General features: G+C 52.9%; 1 protein-coding gene and 1 non-coding gene across 2 annotated transcripts in view; one reads left to right on the top strand and one right to left on the bottom strand.

Moving 5' to 3' along the window:
* The window catches only part of Znf385c (zinc finger protein 385C), a 57,599-nt gene that overhangs the window by 33,417 nt on the left and 8,990 nt on the right, over positions 1–15,192 (top strand). The window contains exon 6 of the mRNA XM_029546141.1: positions 14,058–14,206. Within this exon, the coding sequence (XP_029402001.1) occupies positions 14,058–14,206 (149 nt within the window). The remainder of the gene's footprint in view (positions 1–14,057; positions 14,207–15,192) is intronic.
* Positions 4,498–4,604, bottom strand: LOC115065472. Its single transcript, XR_003845250.1, has one exon. It is a non-coding gene; the product is annotated as a U6 spliceosomal RNA (small nuclear RNA).

Raw genomic sequence — 15,192 nt, 5'->3', positions numbered from 1 at the left:
GAAAGGAAAGAAGGAAGGAAGGAAGGAAGGAAGGAAGGAAGGAAGGAAGGAAGGAAGGAAGGAAGGAAGGAAGGAGGGAGGGAGGGAGGGAGGGAGGGAGGGGACCCACCAGTTGTCTTCTGCCCCTCTAGTTGGCTAAAGGACAGCTTCGTAAAGCCAGCCACCTCCTCTGACTCTGGGCGCTTTCTAATTTAGAGTGAACCAAGGCCCTCTCTCTTATCCTCCATTGTGCACCTGACAGGGCAGGAAGGGACTTCAGAAATGACTTCAGCTCTGTCCTACTGACGTGACTAGAGGAACCATATGTGAAGAATGTAAGGTAGACACTGGGATGGACAGACAAACAGAGATGACTCAGATTATAACAACGTCCAAGACAAAAATGGCTGCGGTCGTGGCCGTCAGACTTGAGTCTTCCGCACTCCCCGCTAACGCACTAGAGATTCCTCAGCCCTCTATCTCTTCTCCAAACTTTGAAGCCTCTGGCTGTACCCTGGGCCCTGGACATCCAAGGACGTGGGTCACGCATGAGTCACTGGCTTGATGAGTGACTCTAGTCCACAGCTCCCTACAGATGGATTAATTTCAGTCCCTCCAGGAGGCTCCGGAAGCTCTCCTCCTGCCCTCCCCATCAGCATCTCTCTGGGCTGCTGATTCCTCCTCACTGAGCCCTACCCCCCAACCCCCACCCTGTCATCCTGAGACCTTTAGGTACAAGCTTCAAAGAAATAGTATTCCTCTCTAGACCCCTGAGCCCAGCTAGTGCCTCCTCCTTGGGTGACGGGAGGCAGAAGTGTCCTACATTCTCCCAAGACCGCCAGACATCCTCTTCCCCGAGGTGAGACCCGCCTCCCCCCCCCCCAGACCACCCAGAGAGGCGAGGCTGTCTGGATAGAGAATTAGGGGGCTTAGCTTAGGTGTCTGCCTGGAAGAAGACAGAGCTTCCGTGTCTCTGGGCGGGTTCATTAACGGGCTTGAGTTTCTTTTCTTTCCCCGACACAAACAACTCCTTCCCCTCAGAGCCCCTTCCTAGCAAGAAGCAGCGGCTGTCAGCTCCTCGCTAGACCTGCTCTGTGGCGCGGGTATTGGTTGCCCTGAGATTACTGGTTATTATCTGGTGGAGACAGAATGCTGAAGGGGTGGGGGCCGAATTGGGCACAGAATTGGGTTTGGAATTCCAGACTAGATCCCAGCTGTGGCCTGACTGTCTCCCCTTTCCCGACCACCCCACCCCCTCCTTGCACAACCACCAGGTGCTCAGGTGAGTGGACAGCCAGCTTTTCAGCACCAGGAAGGGGAGGAAGGAGTAACAGTGGAGAGAAGAGGTGGGGACCCTGGACCCCAGACGTGTATCAGAAATTCTAGCTGATCTGGCAGAGCCCTCTCCACTTCCTAACTGGCACTGCAGGAGGTAACAAGCCTAAGGGACTAACCTGGGCTCCCTCCTTATCTCAGTGGCAACCCTCTGTGATACTTCTCTGAGCCTGTGTCCCCTTTGGTAAAAGCGGGGCGACTATAAGGTGATGTCCGGGAGAGGAAGAAGACCGGTGGTCTAAATAGGGGTTTCAGCAAGTCCAGAGCAGGGGAGCATTCAGGCACGCAGTGCAGGGGTGAGCCGTGTGAGGGTAGTACCTGTCCCTGGAGGTCTTTGCTGACAAAGTCAGCCCTTTGTTTCAGCAGAAGAGGCAGGAGACAGGGAGCCTGGGGCACAGGAGGGGGGGTGGTGGTGAGTAGGTCACACTCCACTCTCTATCCCTGGTTTCCACAGTCTTTCACACTCCCGCAGCCTGGCAAAGACCCCACTCTGATCGTCTCCCTCTGGTTGGGACTCAGGAATCGGGGATCGGGCACCCCTTTTTCTGGCAAAGGGGAACAGGGCTCTCCAGCCTAACTGGAGTCCCTCCCTCCAGCCCTCCCCTCCTGCCCCTCACATCCCCGTTCCCTCTGTCACTCTGGCTGGGTTGGTTCTGTGCTCTGCTCTGTGGTGTCTCCAAAGGCTGAGGATGCTCATGGGTGAGTACTGAGGTCGCCTGAGCTGGCGAGCAGGGACGGATCTCAGAGGCTTCCAGGAAAGGGTCCGCCCTCTCCCCTACCCTACTCTCTCCCTCTTATTAGTGACTCCCAGAGGCTGTCTGCTGGGGACCCAAGGTCAGTAGACTCCCTACCTCCTCACCCCAGTCCTATGTAGCCTGGACTGCGGCTGAGAACAAAGGGTAAGGAGGGGGAAGGACAGCTGGAGTGTCTGCCCTCAAGGGTGCTGCACATCTGGGTAAATGTGCGGTGGCAACCTGAGTGAAAGACCCCTTATAGGAGATCTTACCTTCGCCTCCTCTAAGGACAAGGGAGGGGAGGCACTGGATGGAGCTGAAGAGCTGTTGTTACTCCCTTGGTGGAGAGTAGACTGGACCAGAAGGTTCCTTGCAGAGCAGCAGCCTGGACACTGGGGCCAGACCAGTCCCCCATGCCCTGCTTTACCTGTGTCCCTACCCCCTACCAGCCTCCTCACCTAAAGTCTTGTCAGGCCTTTTGTTTCTGTTTCTCTCTCTACCCCCCTCCCCACCCCAGCGCCTTCAAAGCCTTGCTGTATCTCAGGCTGGCTTTGAACTTACTCTGTAGCCTAGGATAGCCTCAAGTTAGCTATACCGGGGCTCAGCCACACACTTCTCAGGATTACAGGCACACACCACTCACCACACCTGGCTTGCCTGGTCGCTTTTGTTTTGTTTTGTTTTGGGGAGGCAGCTTTCAAAGGTTTTTGGAAACCTCTTCCAGGGACAAGGGTCTGGAGGCAGTGGGTCCAAGGGGGCATCGTGAAGCTTTTTCCGCCATTGGGCTTTGAGGTTTCTCTAGCTTGGGCAGGATCTGAAACATCAGTATAGCTCCAGATAGCTCAGAAGTGTGGGAGAGGTTCCAGTGAAGGGGAGGAACCCCGGGCCGTGCTTAGATTCCTGACATTCGTGACTTGCGTATGATGTATGTTGATGGTATTCTTCCCCCATGATCCCCCTTTATCCCCTCCTGCTAGTCCCCTTCATCTTCCCAAATAATCCCCTGGCTACTTCCACATTTTGTTGCTCTTTTCCTTTCTTTCTTCCTTCCTTCCTTCCTTCCTTCCTTCCTTCCTTCCTTCCTTCCTTCCTTCCTTCCTTTCTTTCTTTCTTTCTTTCTTTCTTTCTTTCTTTCGTCAGTGAGTTTTATTAAGGTTTCTTGCAGGAGTGTGCATTCAGGAGAGGTTATTGATGGGCTGTGAGCACCTAACCCATAGCCAGACCACTAAAGAAAATGCCTCCCCCATCCCTCAGGACGCACGAACTGCTTATAGACCCCCCAGGGAGGTGTAGGGCCTCACCTCTGAGTTTTGATTTTATCTCTTGATATGTGCATGTGTGTGCATCTTCGTGTGCCCCTGGGAGGGCTCTACTCTCCGCCCTGGGACTGTTTGGTTGGTCGCGTCATCTCAAGAGTCAGAGGCATCTGGTTTTGTGAGGAAGAGTGCGTGCGCATGCGCTCGTCCTGGGTAGTGATCTCAGGGTGTTCACTTTCACTCTTTGTCACGGTATGTGACATCCAGCTCATGCATGCAGTCTCTGGTGTTTCAGAGACATCTGTAAGGCTGTGTGTCCACTCTTTTGTTGATTGAGTCCATCTATGTGTACATGCTGGCTCACACCAGAGGGGGTATGTGCCACTGCATGGGCATCACACATAGACCCTAGACTTGGTTTCACCATGGGGAGATGTATGTGTACACGTGCCTTGGCATCTATGCCTAGCACTATTGGTGTGGGTGCCTGTGGGGGTCAATCTTTTCTAATTATAGCACAACTACAAAATGTGGTTTTCCTTGAACCCTCTCTCTCAGGTGGCAGCCAGGGTCATGTTATTTCATAAGATACCTGCTCAGGGAGGCATGGGGTTAGCTGCCTCTTGATGCAGTCAGACTGGCTTGCTCTCTGTGTACCCAGAGCCGACAGCTTGGCTTTCCTTGAGGCAGCTATTCAGCAAGCTGGATCAGGCTATGGATTTTGGCCAGGGTGGGACATCCTTCAAAATCCTACCAAAGAAGATACCCGCCCTAGACTTCTGAGAAGAGAGAACCTTGACCTGTGGTTCTCTCCTGGGGCAACAGGAGCGGCTGCTTCACCCGAATAGAGAGAGCAGCAGTCACCGAGGCGTGTTTGCATGTGTGCACATGCCAAGGCTCACGCTCTACCAAAGAGCTCAAGTTGAAGGCTCAGAGGCAGACGGTGAATCACCAGAGGGGGGGGCTGTTGCCGGGGAGAGGGGAGACTTGGCATCAAAATCACCATATTCCTTAGCCCTTATGTGGAGAATGCTGCACCTAACAGTGAGGGGACTGGAAGGCATGTCTGGGTGACTGTGTGTTGACAGGAGAGACAGGGCCACCAAATGCCTTGGTATCTCCTGGCTCCACAGAAGCAAACCCACCCCTTCTTCACTATGGTCCTTAGTTCTATTTCTTTTTTTTTTTTTTTTTTAAATATGGAACGCTTCACGAATTTGCATGTCATCCTTGCGCAGGGGCCATGCTAATCTTCTCTGTATTGTTCCAATTTTAGTATATGTGCTGCCGAAGCGAGCACAGTTCTATTTCTTTATTATTATTATTTAAGATGTATTTATTTATTTTATGTATATGAGTACACTGTAACTGTACAGATGGTTGTGAGCCTTCATGTGGTTGCTGGGAATTGAATTTGGGAATTGAATTTGGGAATTGAATTTAGGACCTCTGCTCGCTCTGGTCAACCCTGCTCACTCAGGCCCAAAGATTTATTTATTATTATAAATAAGTAAGTACACTGTGGCTGTCTTCAGCACACTAGAAGAGGGCGTCAGATCTCATTTATGGGTAGTTGTAAGCCACCATGTGGTTGCTGGGATTTGAACTCAGGACCTTAGGAAGAGCAGTCAGTGCTCTTACCCGCTGAGCCATCTCGCCAGCCCCTCAGTTCCATTTCTATACTGACTTTCCTCCCCTAATTACAAACCCATTTCTCAGATGAAGAGAATGAGATTTCTAATAAATCTTCAGGGCAGAATTAAATCTAGCTAGGACTTCATCTATCCCAGGCATCTCTGAACTCCAGTCTCCAAGGACTGGGAGACAGCCAGGTGTTTCTGAATCTGGACCCCTGCGCCTTATACCCTATCAGCTTCCAGGTAGGTTAATGGACTATTGTTGGCAAGGCACAGATACACTTCACCATGTAAAAATCCACTACAAAATCTGCCCACCCTCCCTCACTGGCATTCTGCTTTCCATCTGCTTCTCCTGCCCCAGAGTCCTGCTAGGTTCAGAACTCTCGGAAACCTGCACCCTGTAGTATTCTACTTGTCTCATCCCTGTGAGCTCTCCTAGGAACCTACCCATATTCGCAATAATTGAATGGACCCCTGTTCCTTTTACTCCCTGTGGCCTGACCACAGTGTCTCCTGCTGCAGCATGGGGCAGTGGGATAAGGCCAGGAGGTGGGCTTGCCTGGGGCACTGTGGCGCTGCCTGAGACCCAGGTGGCGCCCTCTGCTGGTGCCTTTTGCTTCTGTTACCACTAGGGACTGCTGTTGTTCAGCAGAGCTCAAGGAGATGGAGGCCGGTGTGTCTGCCATCCAAGATGGTGTCCCCCATGAGTGTGTGGGAGTGGTGCGGGGACACCTGGGCTGGCATTCAATCTTAGAGCTTCTGGGAGAGGGGTGGGAGTGGGGGCCTGTGTAGGTATGTTGGGGAACACACTGATGGAGACAAGGTTTACATGATCTGTGACTAGGAGCATGGGGAGACCAGCCCACACAGCCACACAGGAGCCTTTAGACCACGCAGGCTGCAGTGGATCCCACTAGCTTATGGAGGTCTATAGGATCCAGCGCTGCTCACACTTGGCCGCCCCTGGTTAGCACTGATTCATATAGTTTTGCTGATTCCCCCCCCCAATCACCCCACCCGGTACCACCACCTCAGGCTGGCTCCTACAAGGTGACATAGGGTCTTATAGATTTACAGCAGCTCGTTTGCTGGAACTTTCTGGGATGCTGCACATGTGGTCCAGGCCATGTGGCTCCTGAGTACTTCAATGTGGCTGATGTCAACTGAGTAGGTTTTTGGTTTGTTTTGGACTGGATTCTAGTGGGTCTAAGGACTGCTGTCCGGAGCAGTGTCAGACTGGCCTTCACCTGCCCAGGCTCTTTCATTGAAAACATCTCAGTGGACTTATCTGATCCTGCTGCTGGAGGGGGCGGGACCGAGGTTCTAGGAATCTGGGAAGGGTTCGACAAACTTCCGGGAGAGCACCTGTCACCTCTATCTTGGTCTTACACTTGTCCCCCATCCTCACATCCTATGGGTGGCGGGCAGGGTAAAGTCTTGGCATCACAGGCTGTTGGGAAGCAAAGACGAGGAAGGAAGTGATTTCCACCCCCTAACAAGTGCCCAGGGTCCATCTGCTGCATACACACACACACACACACACACACACACACACACAGACACACTCAGCTTGCTTTTTAAAATTCTTTCTCCAAATTTTGTGGTATACATTAGAAGCCAGGCACCATGGCTCTGTCTGGGGTTTGCACATGAAGAAGTTACTGACCTGGGGATGTGGCTTAACTGGTAGAGCACTTGCCTCGAATGCTTGCCCTGGGTTTGAGTTCTAGCATGCATAGAGCTGGATGTGGTGGCACAGGGCTGTAATTGGGAGCTAGGGGTAGGAGAATAAGAATTTCAAGGCCAGCCGGGCGTGGTGGTGCACACCTTTAATTCCAGCACTCGGGAGGCAGAGGCAGGTGGATTTCTGAGTTCAAGGCCAGCCTGGTCTACAAAGTGAGTTCCAGGACAGCCAGGGTTATACAGAGAAACCCTGTCTCAAAAAACAAAAAAACAAAACAAAACAAAAAAACAGAAGAAGAAGAAGAAGAAGAAGAAGAAGAAGAAGAAGAAGAAGAAGAAGAAGAAGAAGAAGAAGAAGAAGAAGAAGAAGAAGAAGAAGTTGTTCAAAGCCATCCTCTTTGTAGCACATTTGAGGCCAGCCTGGTCTACACATGAGACCCTGTCTCAAAGACAGAAAAAGAAAAGAAAAGCCAGTTGTCTTTCCTGCCCTTGGGGAATGTATGGGAGAGAGGGGAGACAGAAGGAGGAAAGAGATGTGAAGGAATAGAACCAGAAACAGATCTGTAACATGTAAGGGGTGGCCTGGAGGGGACAGCAGGGGCAGTGATGGAAAAGGGGGGAGGGGAGCTTCCTGGGTAAAGGCATACCATTGCAGAAACACAGAGAATTGCACATAGGGACTGCAGGCCAGGTACCAGTCCAGCAGTGGGGATTGGGGTAGCAGAGGAGATCTCTAAGATGTTGTCAAGGGATGGGGGGGGGGGGTGCTGATCAAGGAGAGAGGAAAAGTGGGAAATCTAGGCTTAGGGGCAAATTACAGGTGATGAGGGTATGCTTAGCGTGTTCAGGGACCTGGGTTCGATTTCCAGACAGACAGGCACACGGACAGACAGACATAGTAACAACTTCAGCGGCTTTATAAAAATAGCCTCTTTGGGGATGGCTGGGCGGGATAAACGGGGGTACTAAGAACATAGAGATCTTTGGAGGCTGGGGGGTTCTTGGCGAGGTGCCTGACTTAAGCAGTAAAGTCCCACTGAAGAGGCAAAGGCATGGGAGACCTGCAGCTGAATAGGTATGAGCTGGCTGTTCTCAGGCTGTGGGGGAAGCGTGCAGAGGCAGAAAGACTCCTGCAGTGATCAAAACGAGAGAGAGAGAGAGAGAGAGAGAGAGAGAGAGAGAGAGAGAGAAGAGAAGAGAAGAGAAGAGAGAGAGCCTGGTCTGGGCTGAGGCAGGCTGGGAAGAGAGGTGTTTTGCAGTGGGGCCTATGGCTGCAGGAAGATGAGTGTCCCGATTGTACGTCAGTTGCTTGTGGCTTGAGAAACCTTGGGCAAATGACTTAGTCCAGTCCCTTGGTTTCCCCGCCCACTGTCAGTAATAGTCTTGGTCTCCTTGGGGAATCATGTATGGTCTTAACCCAAGGCCTGGCTCAGTTCCTACTGACTGGATAAACAGTAGTTCCTGCTGGCCCTGCTGCTGCTGCTCACAAGAAGAGAGGACAGACTTCACACCACTAGGAGGTACCGTTGGCCGGTCTGACCCAACTGGACCCGACCTTCAGATCTCAGAGACCCATCCTGGGGAGGCAGAGACAGCCAGCTAGTAGTACTCCCTACAGCCCAGCCCAAAGCCTGTCCTCACCCTGTAGCCTATCCCTGAGACCTATCCCAGGGCCGCATGCCAGTGTTCACGAACACGAGCCAGCACCTGTGCGTGCGCATGCGGCAACAGCTGTGCCAGGGAAAAGCAGACGGCCATGAGATACCCAGCTCTGTACTGATGATACAGGTGTCTGTGGGCTTTGAGGACAGCAGCCTGTGAGTTAGGAATCCGGGTGTTATAGCCCCGGATCGGCCACAAAATACCAAGGAGCCCTGTGAATCACATCTGTCTTCGGGACTCAATTTGGGCTAAAAGTCACCGCTGTGTTCTGAGATACTATAGCAGTCTTTGCCATCCAGTACCTTCCCTGTCCCGGAGGGAGGGAGGGAGAAGGGGAGGGAGGGAGGGAGGGAGCTGGAGGTTCCTTACCTCCTCCCAGTGCAGCTCTCTGCATGATTCTGCACACACACACACACACACACACACACACACCCCCGCATCGAGTCCAGCCTATCCCTGTGGACAGCGTAAGCCCCCACCCCACCCCCAACACCACCCCTTTATCTCCTTCATCTCTAGTCTCCTACAGCAAAGCTGGAATAACTTTCTAGGCTACGTTGGATGGATGGTTCCCCCTTAGCTTGGTGGGCTGTCTCTCTCTTGCCTCCCTACCAGCTTCCCTAGCTATGGGGTTGCTCTGTGAGTAAGGGAAGCAGTGTGTGTGTGTGTGTGTGTGTGTGTGTGTGTGTGTGTGTGTCTTCGGTCCCCTGTACCTGAGAGCAGGCATGGTGCTCCCTGGGAAGAATTTGTCTGGAGAGGCCTCAACTCCACCAAGTGCATGCAGTACTTCAGCAAGCCGTGGAAGGAGGTGGTTCCCTGTTTGCACTTTGACTATAAGCAGAAGCTGATGTTCTTCTGTTTAGAGTGTCTCTAGGCCCTGGTGCACAACAAGCGCGCCAAAGACAAAAATGCCTTCATGGTGGACACCAACAACGTCCAGGCTTTGGTAGTCAACCAGGGCCAGCCCATTCTAGAAGACCCTGCTGAGGGTGGAGGGACCTACCCCAGCCTGGCAACCACTCCCACCTCTAGGGTTGTCGAGGTGGTAGCAGACCTGGCCAAAATGGGTATGTTAACGATCTACTATGGGGCTAAAGAGGATGTGCCTGATAACCGCTGTTCAGCCCCGCTGGAGCTGCAGAGGTTCAACCTGGGTCAGACACTGGGGGCATAGTGAATACTGTAGCCCCGGGAGAGTGAGGGACATGCAGGTGGGTGGCAGCCAGAGGTAAGGGGAGGACAAAGAAAAGGGGAGACATTGAGCCACCTGGGAAAAGCTCCAATATTCTAGGCCCTTGGGTAGTAACCAGCACACTTCATTCATACCTCCTCTATGCCAGACCTTCACCAAGTGCTGCCTACGAGCCCGACACCGGGCCAGCCATAGTGAGTACAACAGTAAAGAAGCCAGGCCTGCCCCTCCTCATCGGATGAACACAGGCCTGCTTCTCACTCCCTGGGCCAGACATTGCAAACTGGTCTTAGGCCATGGCTGACTCACCATTGGGTTTGATGAGTTTTTACTGTGCTTTTGAAAAACTCAAATTAGTTTCAATTAAAAAAAAAAAAAAAAGCTTCAGCTGGGTGTGGTGGTACACCCTTTTAATCTCAGCACTGAGGAGGCAGAGGCAGAAAGGGTCTCCAGGAGTTCGAGGCCAGCTTGGTATACATAGTGTATTCCAAGCCAGCCGGGGCCACATGGTGACCCTGTCTCAAAAACAAAGCTAAACACAAATAAACAAAAGTTCAGAATTAAGCCGGGCCTGGTGGCCTCACTCCTGGTGGCACACGAGTTTAATCCCAGCACTTGGGAGGCAGAGACAGTCGACTCTCTGAGTTCAAGGCCAGCCTAGTCTACAAAGCAGGACAGCTAGGGCTGTTACACAGAGAAACTCTACCTTCAAAACAAAACAAATCAGAAATAGGGTGCACACCTGAAATCACAGCGCTTGGGAGAGTAAGGCAGGAAGATCAGAAGGTCAAGATGATCTTTAGCTACATGGTGAACTTGAAACCAGCCCTGACATACATAAAAAAAAAAAAAAAAAAAAAAAAAAAAAAGTCAGGTGTGCTAAAGCTCCCCATTTTTATCTCTGATCCCCTTCAAGTCCTAAGTCACCCTTGTGTCTCCTGGAGTTGTACATGCTACAGCGCTGCCTGGCTTCAGCCGTGGGAGTCCTGGGGGGGGGGGGCAGGTTGGCTGGAAGGGAGGAAGTTGGATTAACTCTATAGAGACAAACAGCGCATAACAGGGACTCTCATTGGCTAGGAATTGCTAGTGAATGTGTCTATTGCTGAGTCCTCGAGCTATCAGGTAAACCCCTTTGCCCCCTGCCCCCCTGCTCCTATGCCCCCTGCCCCTGAAGGAATAAAGCTGCAGGCATTGGAGCTGAGAAAAACCGAAGTTTGACAGGGAAAGTGACTTGCCCAAGGTAGCACAGTCAATAAGTGGCAGAGTCTGTCTGGCCCCAAGTTTGTGCTCTTTCAACTGCCTCCCCTAAGCCCCTAGCCTGTAGGACAAGCCCAACTCAGTCTCCCACCCCCACCCCCACCCCCACCCCACCCCACCCCCCGAGATGTCCCAGGCAGCCATTGTCAGTGTCTTGCACACAGAAGCCTGTCAGCTCCTGAAGGCATCCCGATATGTGGGAGTTGTGTTAGGTGAGACCAAGGACTGGGCAGAGTCCTGTAGTCTGGTCCTGTTTGCCACTTCGGGGTCCCCATGTGATAGCCAGCCTGCTACTATTGTTGTGGGCAGTTTGAAGCTATGGGGTGGGGGTGGGGGGGTGAAGCTACTGATTGCCAATTCCTGGACACCCTGTGGGTCTTTGTCATATCTGCACCCAAACTGGCTTGACTCAGTTCAAGCCTTCCCCGTCCCCACCTCAACAGTGTCAGCCTGCAGCTCAGGGCCACTTGCCCACTGCTTATGGATCTGAACTATTTTCCTGGCTTCCCAGATAGACCCTAAGCCCCATGTCTATCTGGGCGAATATGAGAGCAAATTGGATGCCTTGTTCCATCTGCATGCTGGCCTCAGTTCCCACATGGTCCCCGAGCTCCCTGCAGTCTTGGACATTGCAGCTATTGACTTGACAGGTCCTCTGCCAATAACCTTGGCTCCCTATTGCTGTAAAAGCAGGAGGCCTGGCCTTGCTTGGTGCGCTCTTTGGGAGCCACAGCCCTAGCCTCGGTCCAGTGCCAGTTCACCTTCCTATGAAGCCTTCGCCCACTGCTGCTGGATGCTTCGGTGCAGAAGCTTGCCCTAGTCCTGCAGCACGAAGAGCCGGACCTGGCCTTGCTACAGCCGGTGGTGATGGCAGCCGCACAAGCTCAGCTTGGCTCCGGGCGTGCGCGGCTCCATGGCTTCCCGAAGGAACTGGCGATCCGGCTCCAAAGCACGCGGAGTCCGGCTCCAAAGCACGCGAACGAACGCTGCACCTACTATATTGTGGAGCTGCTTGGGGTACTCAGAGACTACGCTGCGAGGCTTGGAGCGCCACCAAAAGGCTTCCCCGGACTCCATGCGAAGAGGACTGCGGGACTCCTTTCCCGGACCCTCGCTGGATGCGATGGCCGCACTGGCCATCCATCCCTGCAGCTACCCGCAGGCACCTGAGGAACTATGCGCGCCCGGTACGGTGCGCCATTGCGCTGGGGGACTTGGCGCTTTTGGAGTCTCGGGCGCCTCTGCTGGCGCGCATTCGGAGCTGCAGGAGCTCTTTCCCCAACGTTCGCGTCCTTGTGCTGCTCGGGTATGGAGCTGCTGATCAAAGTGGGCTGCAGCCATGAGCACAATGGTGAAGATCGGGGTGGATGGCTCCCCTCTCCTCCAGCTGCATGAGTTTGACTCTGCATTGGCGTGGAATTCTCAGAGAGAGGGTGCAGGAGGGACCTCTGGGGTGGCACTTCTCCTATGAGTGGCCACCCCTTACCTTAGCAAGCTGAGGGGCCTTGGAAATTGAAGGGTGAGATAAGCAGCCTTAATCATACTACAGCCAAGATGACCTACTAATTGCTCTTCACCTACTCATCACCAAACCAGACCCCAAGTAGGTTGAGGTGCTAAGATCTGGGCAGCGCCGCCCATTCCCCGACCCCCACCACTACCACCCTATTTACCCGCCCCATCTGGATCTTTCCTTTTGGGTTTCCAGTTTCCATTAAAGAAGGTTGGGCCTAGCCAGACAGTGGTAGCCTATGCCTTTAATTCCAGCACTTGGGAGGCAGAGGCAGGCAGATTTCTGAGTTCGAGGCCAGCCTGGTCTACAGAGTGAGTTCCAGGTCAGCCAGGGCTACACAGAGAAACCCTGTCTCGAAAAAACCAAAAAAAAAAAAGGTTGGGCCTTAGGAGCTGGGAGAGCAGAGATGAAGGAGAGCAGATTCCTGAGAATGTCCTTGCTGCGGTGTCTTTTTTTTCCCTAGGAGATGGTAAACCAAATGACAGCGTGCTTGCTCCTGACACAGCACAAGCAGAGAGGTGAAAGCCCACAGTCCCACTCTCTCCCCCTCCCACCTGCCGCCTGCCCGCTCTCCTGTATCTGGCTGTGTTTATAGGCATTACATCTACAGATGCTAAATAAACCCATCTGGTGTTTCAGGGGTTAACACCCAAGAATTGAAAGGGACTTCTTTGGTTTGGCAGTTACAGGACCCAAGTAAGTCTCCAATAACCTGGATTGCTTTTTGTTTGTTTGTTTGTTTTTTGAGACAGGGTTTCTCTGTGTAGCCCTAGCTGACCTGGAACTCACTCTGTAGACCAGGCTGGCCTCGAACTCAGAAATCCGCCTGCCTCTGCCTCCCAAGTGCTGGGATTAAAGGCGTGGCCACCACGCCCGGCTTGCTTTCTGCTTTTACTTTTCCCTTTCCTCCCTCGAAATCTGGTTTGTCAGTTCCCAGCCCCTTTCTGCCTTTATGTCGCACTGTTAAGACCAAAGACTACAAAACCACAGTGTTGTTCCCACGGGTCCTGAGGACTGGCTTGGGGGTGTCACCCTGGATGCTGGATGGGGTGCATCCTCTGGGAAGCAGCAGTACCCCACCAGCACTGGGGACCCAACTGTTCAGAATGCTGTGGGTTTCTTTCTGTCTTCTTAATTTCGTGGGACCTTTTCAGATTTATTTGATCCATATTGAGTGCAGACATGTATGGGTACCACGTGTGTGCCTGATGCCAGCAGAGGTCAGAAGCAGACATTGGGTCCCCTGTAACTGGCGTTACAGTTGCCAGCTACCATGTGGGTGCTGGGAATCAGACCAGAATGGCCAGTGCTCTGACTACTGTGCCATTTCCCAAGTCCTATGCTTTGGGTTTCTTTTCATCCCTTCTGTGAGTGGCATGCAACCGGAAGTGAGAAAGGGACAGTTAGTGAGACCGAAAAGAGTTGGCCTTTCCCCGCACTCCCTGAGTTTGGTGCTTTGGGATCAACTGGGACGAGTAGTGTGTCACGCTGTCACGCTGTCACCCTGTCGCCATGGTTTTGTGTATGTCAACCCTGACTCCTCTGACCCCTCTCTTGGCTGGACTCCCTTTGGTGTCTGTTTGGGCCACTGTGCTGACCTTGTCAGTAAGAAAGGGTCACTCTTCTGCTTAGGAGACTTGAGCTGTGGACTCCCGGACTCCGCTTCCACAATGGAGTTGGTGCAGTTATAAAGAGGGAGCAGGGAGTTCCTGTCTTGGCAGTGCAACAGCCTTTTGTTCTGGTAGCAGAGGTGGGAGAGAGCCCGGTGGCTCCTCATTTCAGACCTTGCCCTTCTTCCTTCTGCAGCAGGCCCGGCCTCCGGCGCTCCCAGCCCCTTGTTGGCCTCCCTGACTTTGCCCACCCGTCCTCTGCAACCCCCGCTGGACCTGAAGCATCTGCTCGCCTTCCACCTCAATGGCACCACCCCACTCAGTCTCTTCCCCAACTTCAGCACGGTATGGGCTGGGCAGGAGGGTGGGGGGCATGTGCAAGTTTTGGGGGATGGGCAAGGAAGATGACTCGGCTGGTCCTCGGTGCTATCAAATAGGGACCCAGAACCCAGCTGTCTCCTACCTAGAGATGAAGATGATGTCATCCCTACCTCACCATCACAACTGTTCGGAGATGGTGTTTTATGGACGATCCGTGTGTGTGAGCCATGTGTGTCCGTGGGCACTTGAGTTGGAGGTTAGAAATTATTTTATGATTTCTGTATTTAGTTATGTGCGAGTCAGTATGTGTTCACACGTGTGGGTGTACATGTCTGTGCATGCGCAGCAGCCAGAGGAGGTCACTGGATGTCCTCTGCGGTCTCCCTGCGCCTGGAGTGCCTGTTTTCTCAGACCGGTGTTGAGGTTTGGTTTGTTGCTATGTATTGCAAGGCTAACCCTGTAAGGCTGACCCTGGTTGCCCTCAGGGACCAGAGAAAATCCTCACATACACCAAGCAATGCTATCTGACCTTGCTCTGTCATTTTAAACTATTAGTTGGATAAAGATGTGGACAGCCTAGATCAGGGCAGAAGGGAGGTAGGTGGGGTTTCGGTTCCCGGGGTTGGGGTCTGAGGAGGACCAGGAGAGAGGAAGGAGGTGGGGAAGGAAGAACAAGGAGGAGAGAGGAGAGGTGCCAGGAGAGGAAATGGACCCTGAGCACATGGCCAGGAGAAACAGCAAGTATTTGGGGTACACCGCCGGGGAGGCAGCCCGGCCAACAGTTAGAAAAGTCGATTAGGGGTTAGCCCCCCAGTAATTGACAAAGCCAAATAAAATGGCCATAGTCTGAGTCTCATTTATTTGTAAGTTAGTCGGGGATAAGCTGAAATTGGTTCTGCTACAGACCAGCACAACCCAGCGGTCCTCCTGCCGACATTCCCAGGGGACTGAGATTACAGACTTGCATAAGGGCATCTGGGTTGTTATGTGGGCGCTGGGATCTGAACTCT

Source organism: Mus pahari, chromosome 14, assembly GCF_900095145.1.
Source record: "Mus pahari chromosome 14, PAHARI_EIJ_v1.1, whole genome shotgun sequence".
Taxonomy (NCBI): Eukaryota; Metazoa; Chordata; class Mammalia; order Rodentia; family Muridae; genus Mus; species Mus pahari.
Note: the sequence above shows the minus strand (reverse complement) of the source record. Positions and strands in the feature narration are given on the sequence as shown.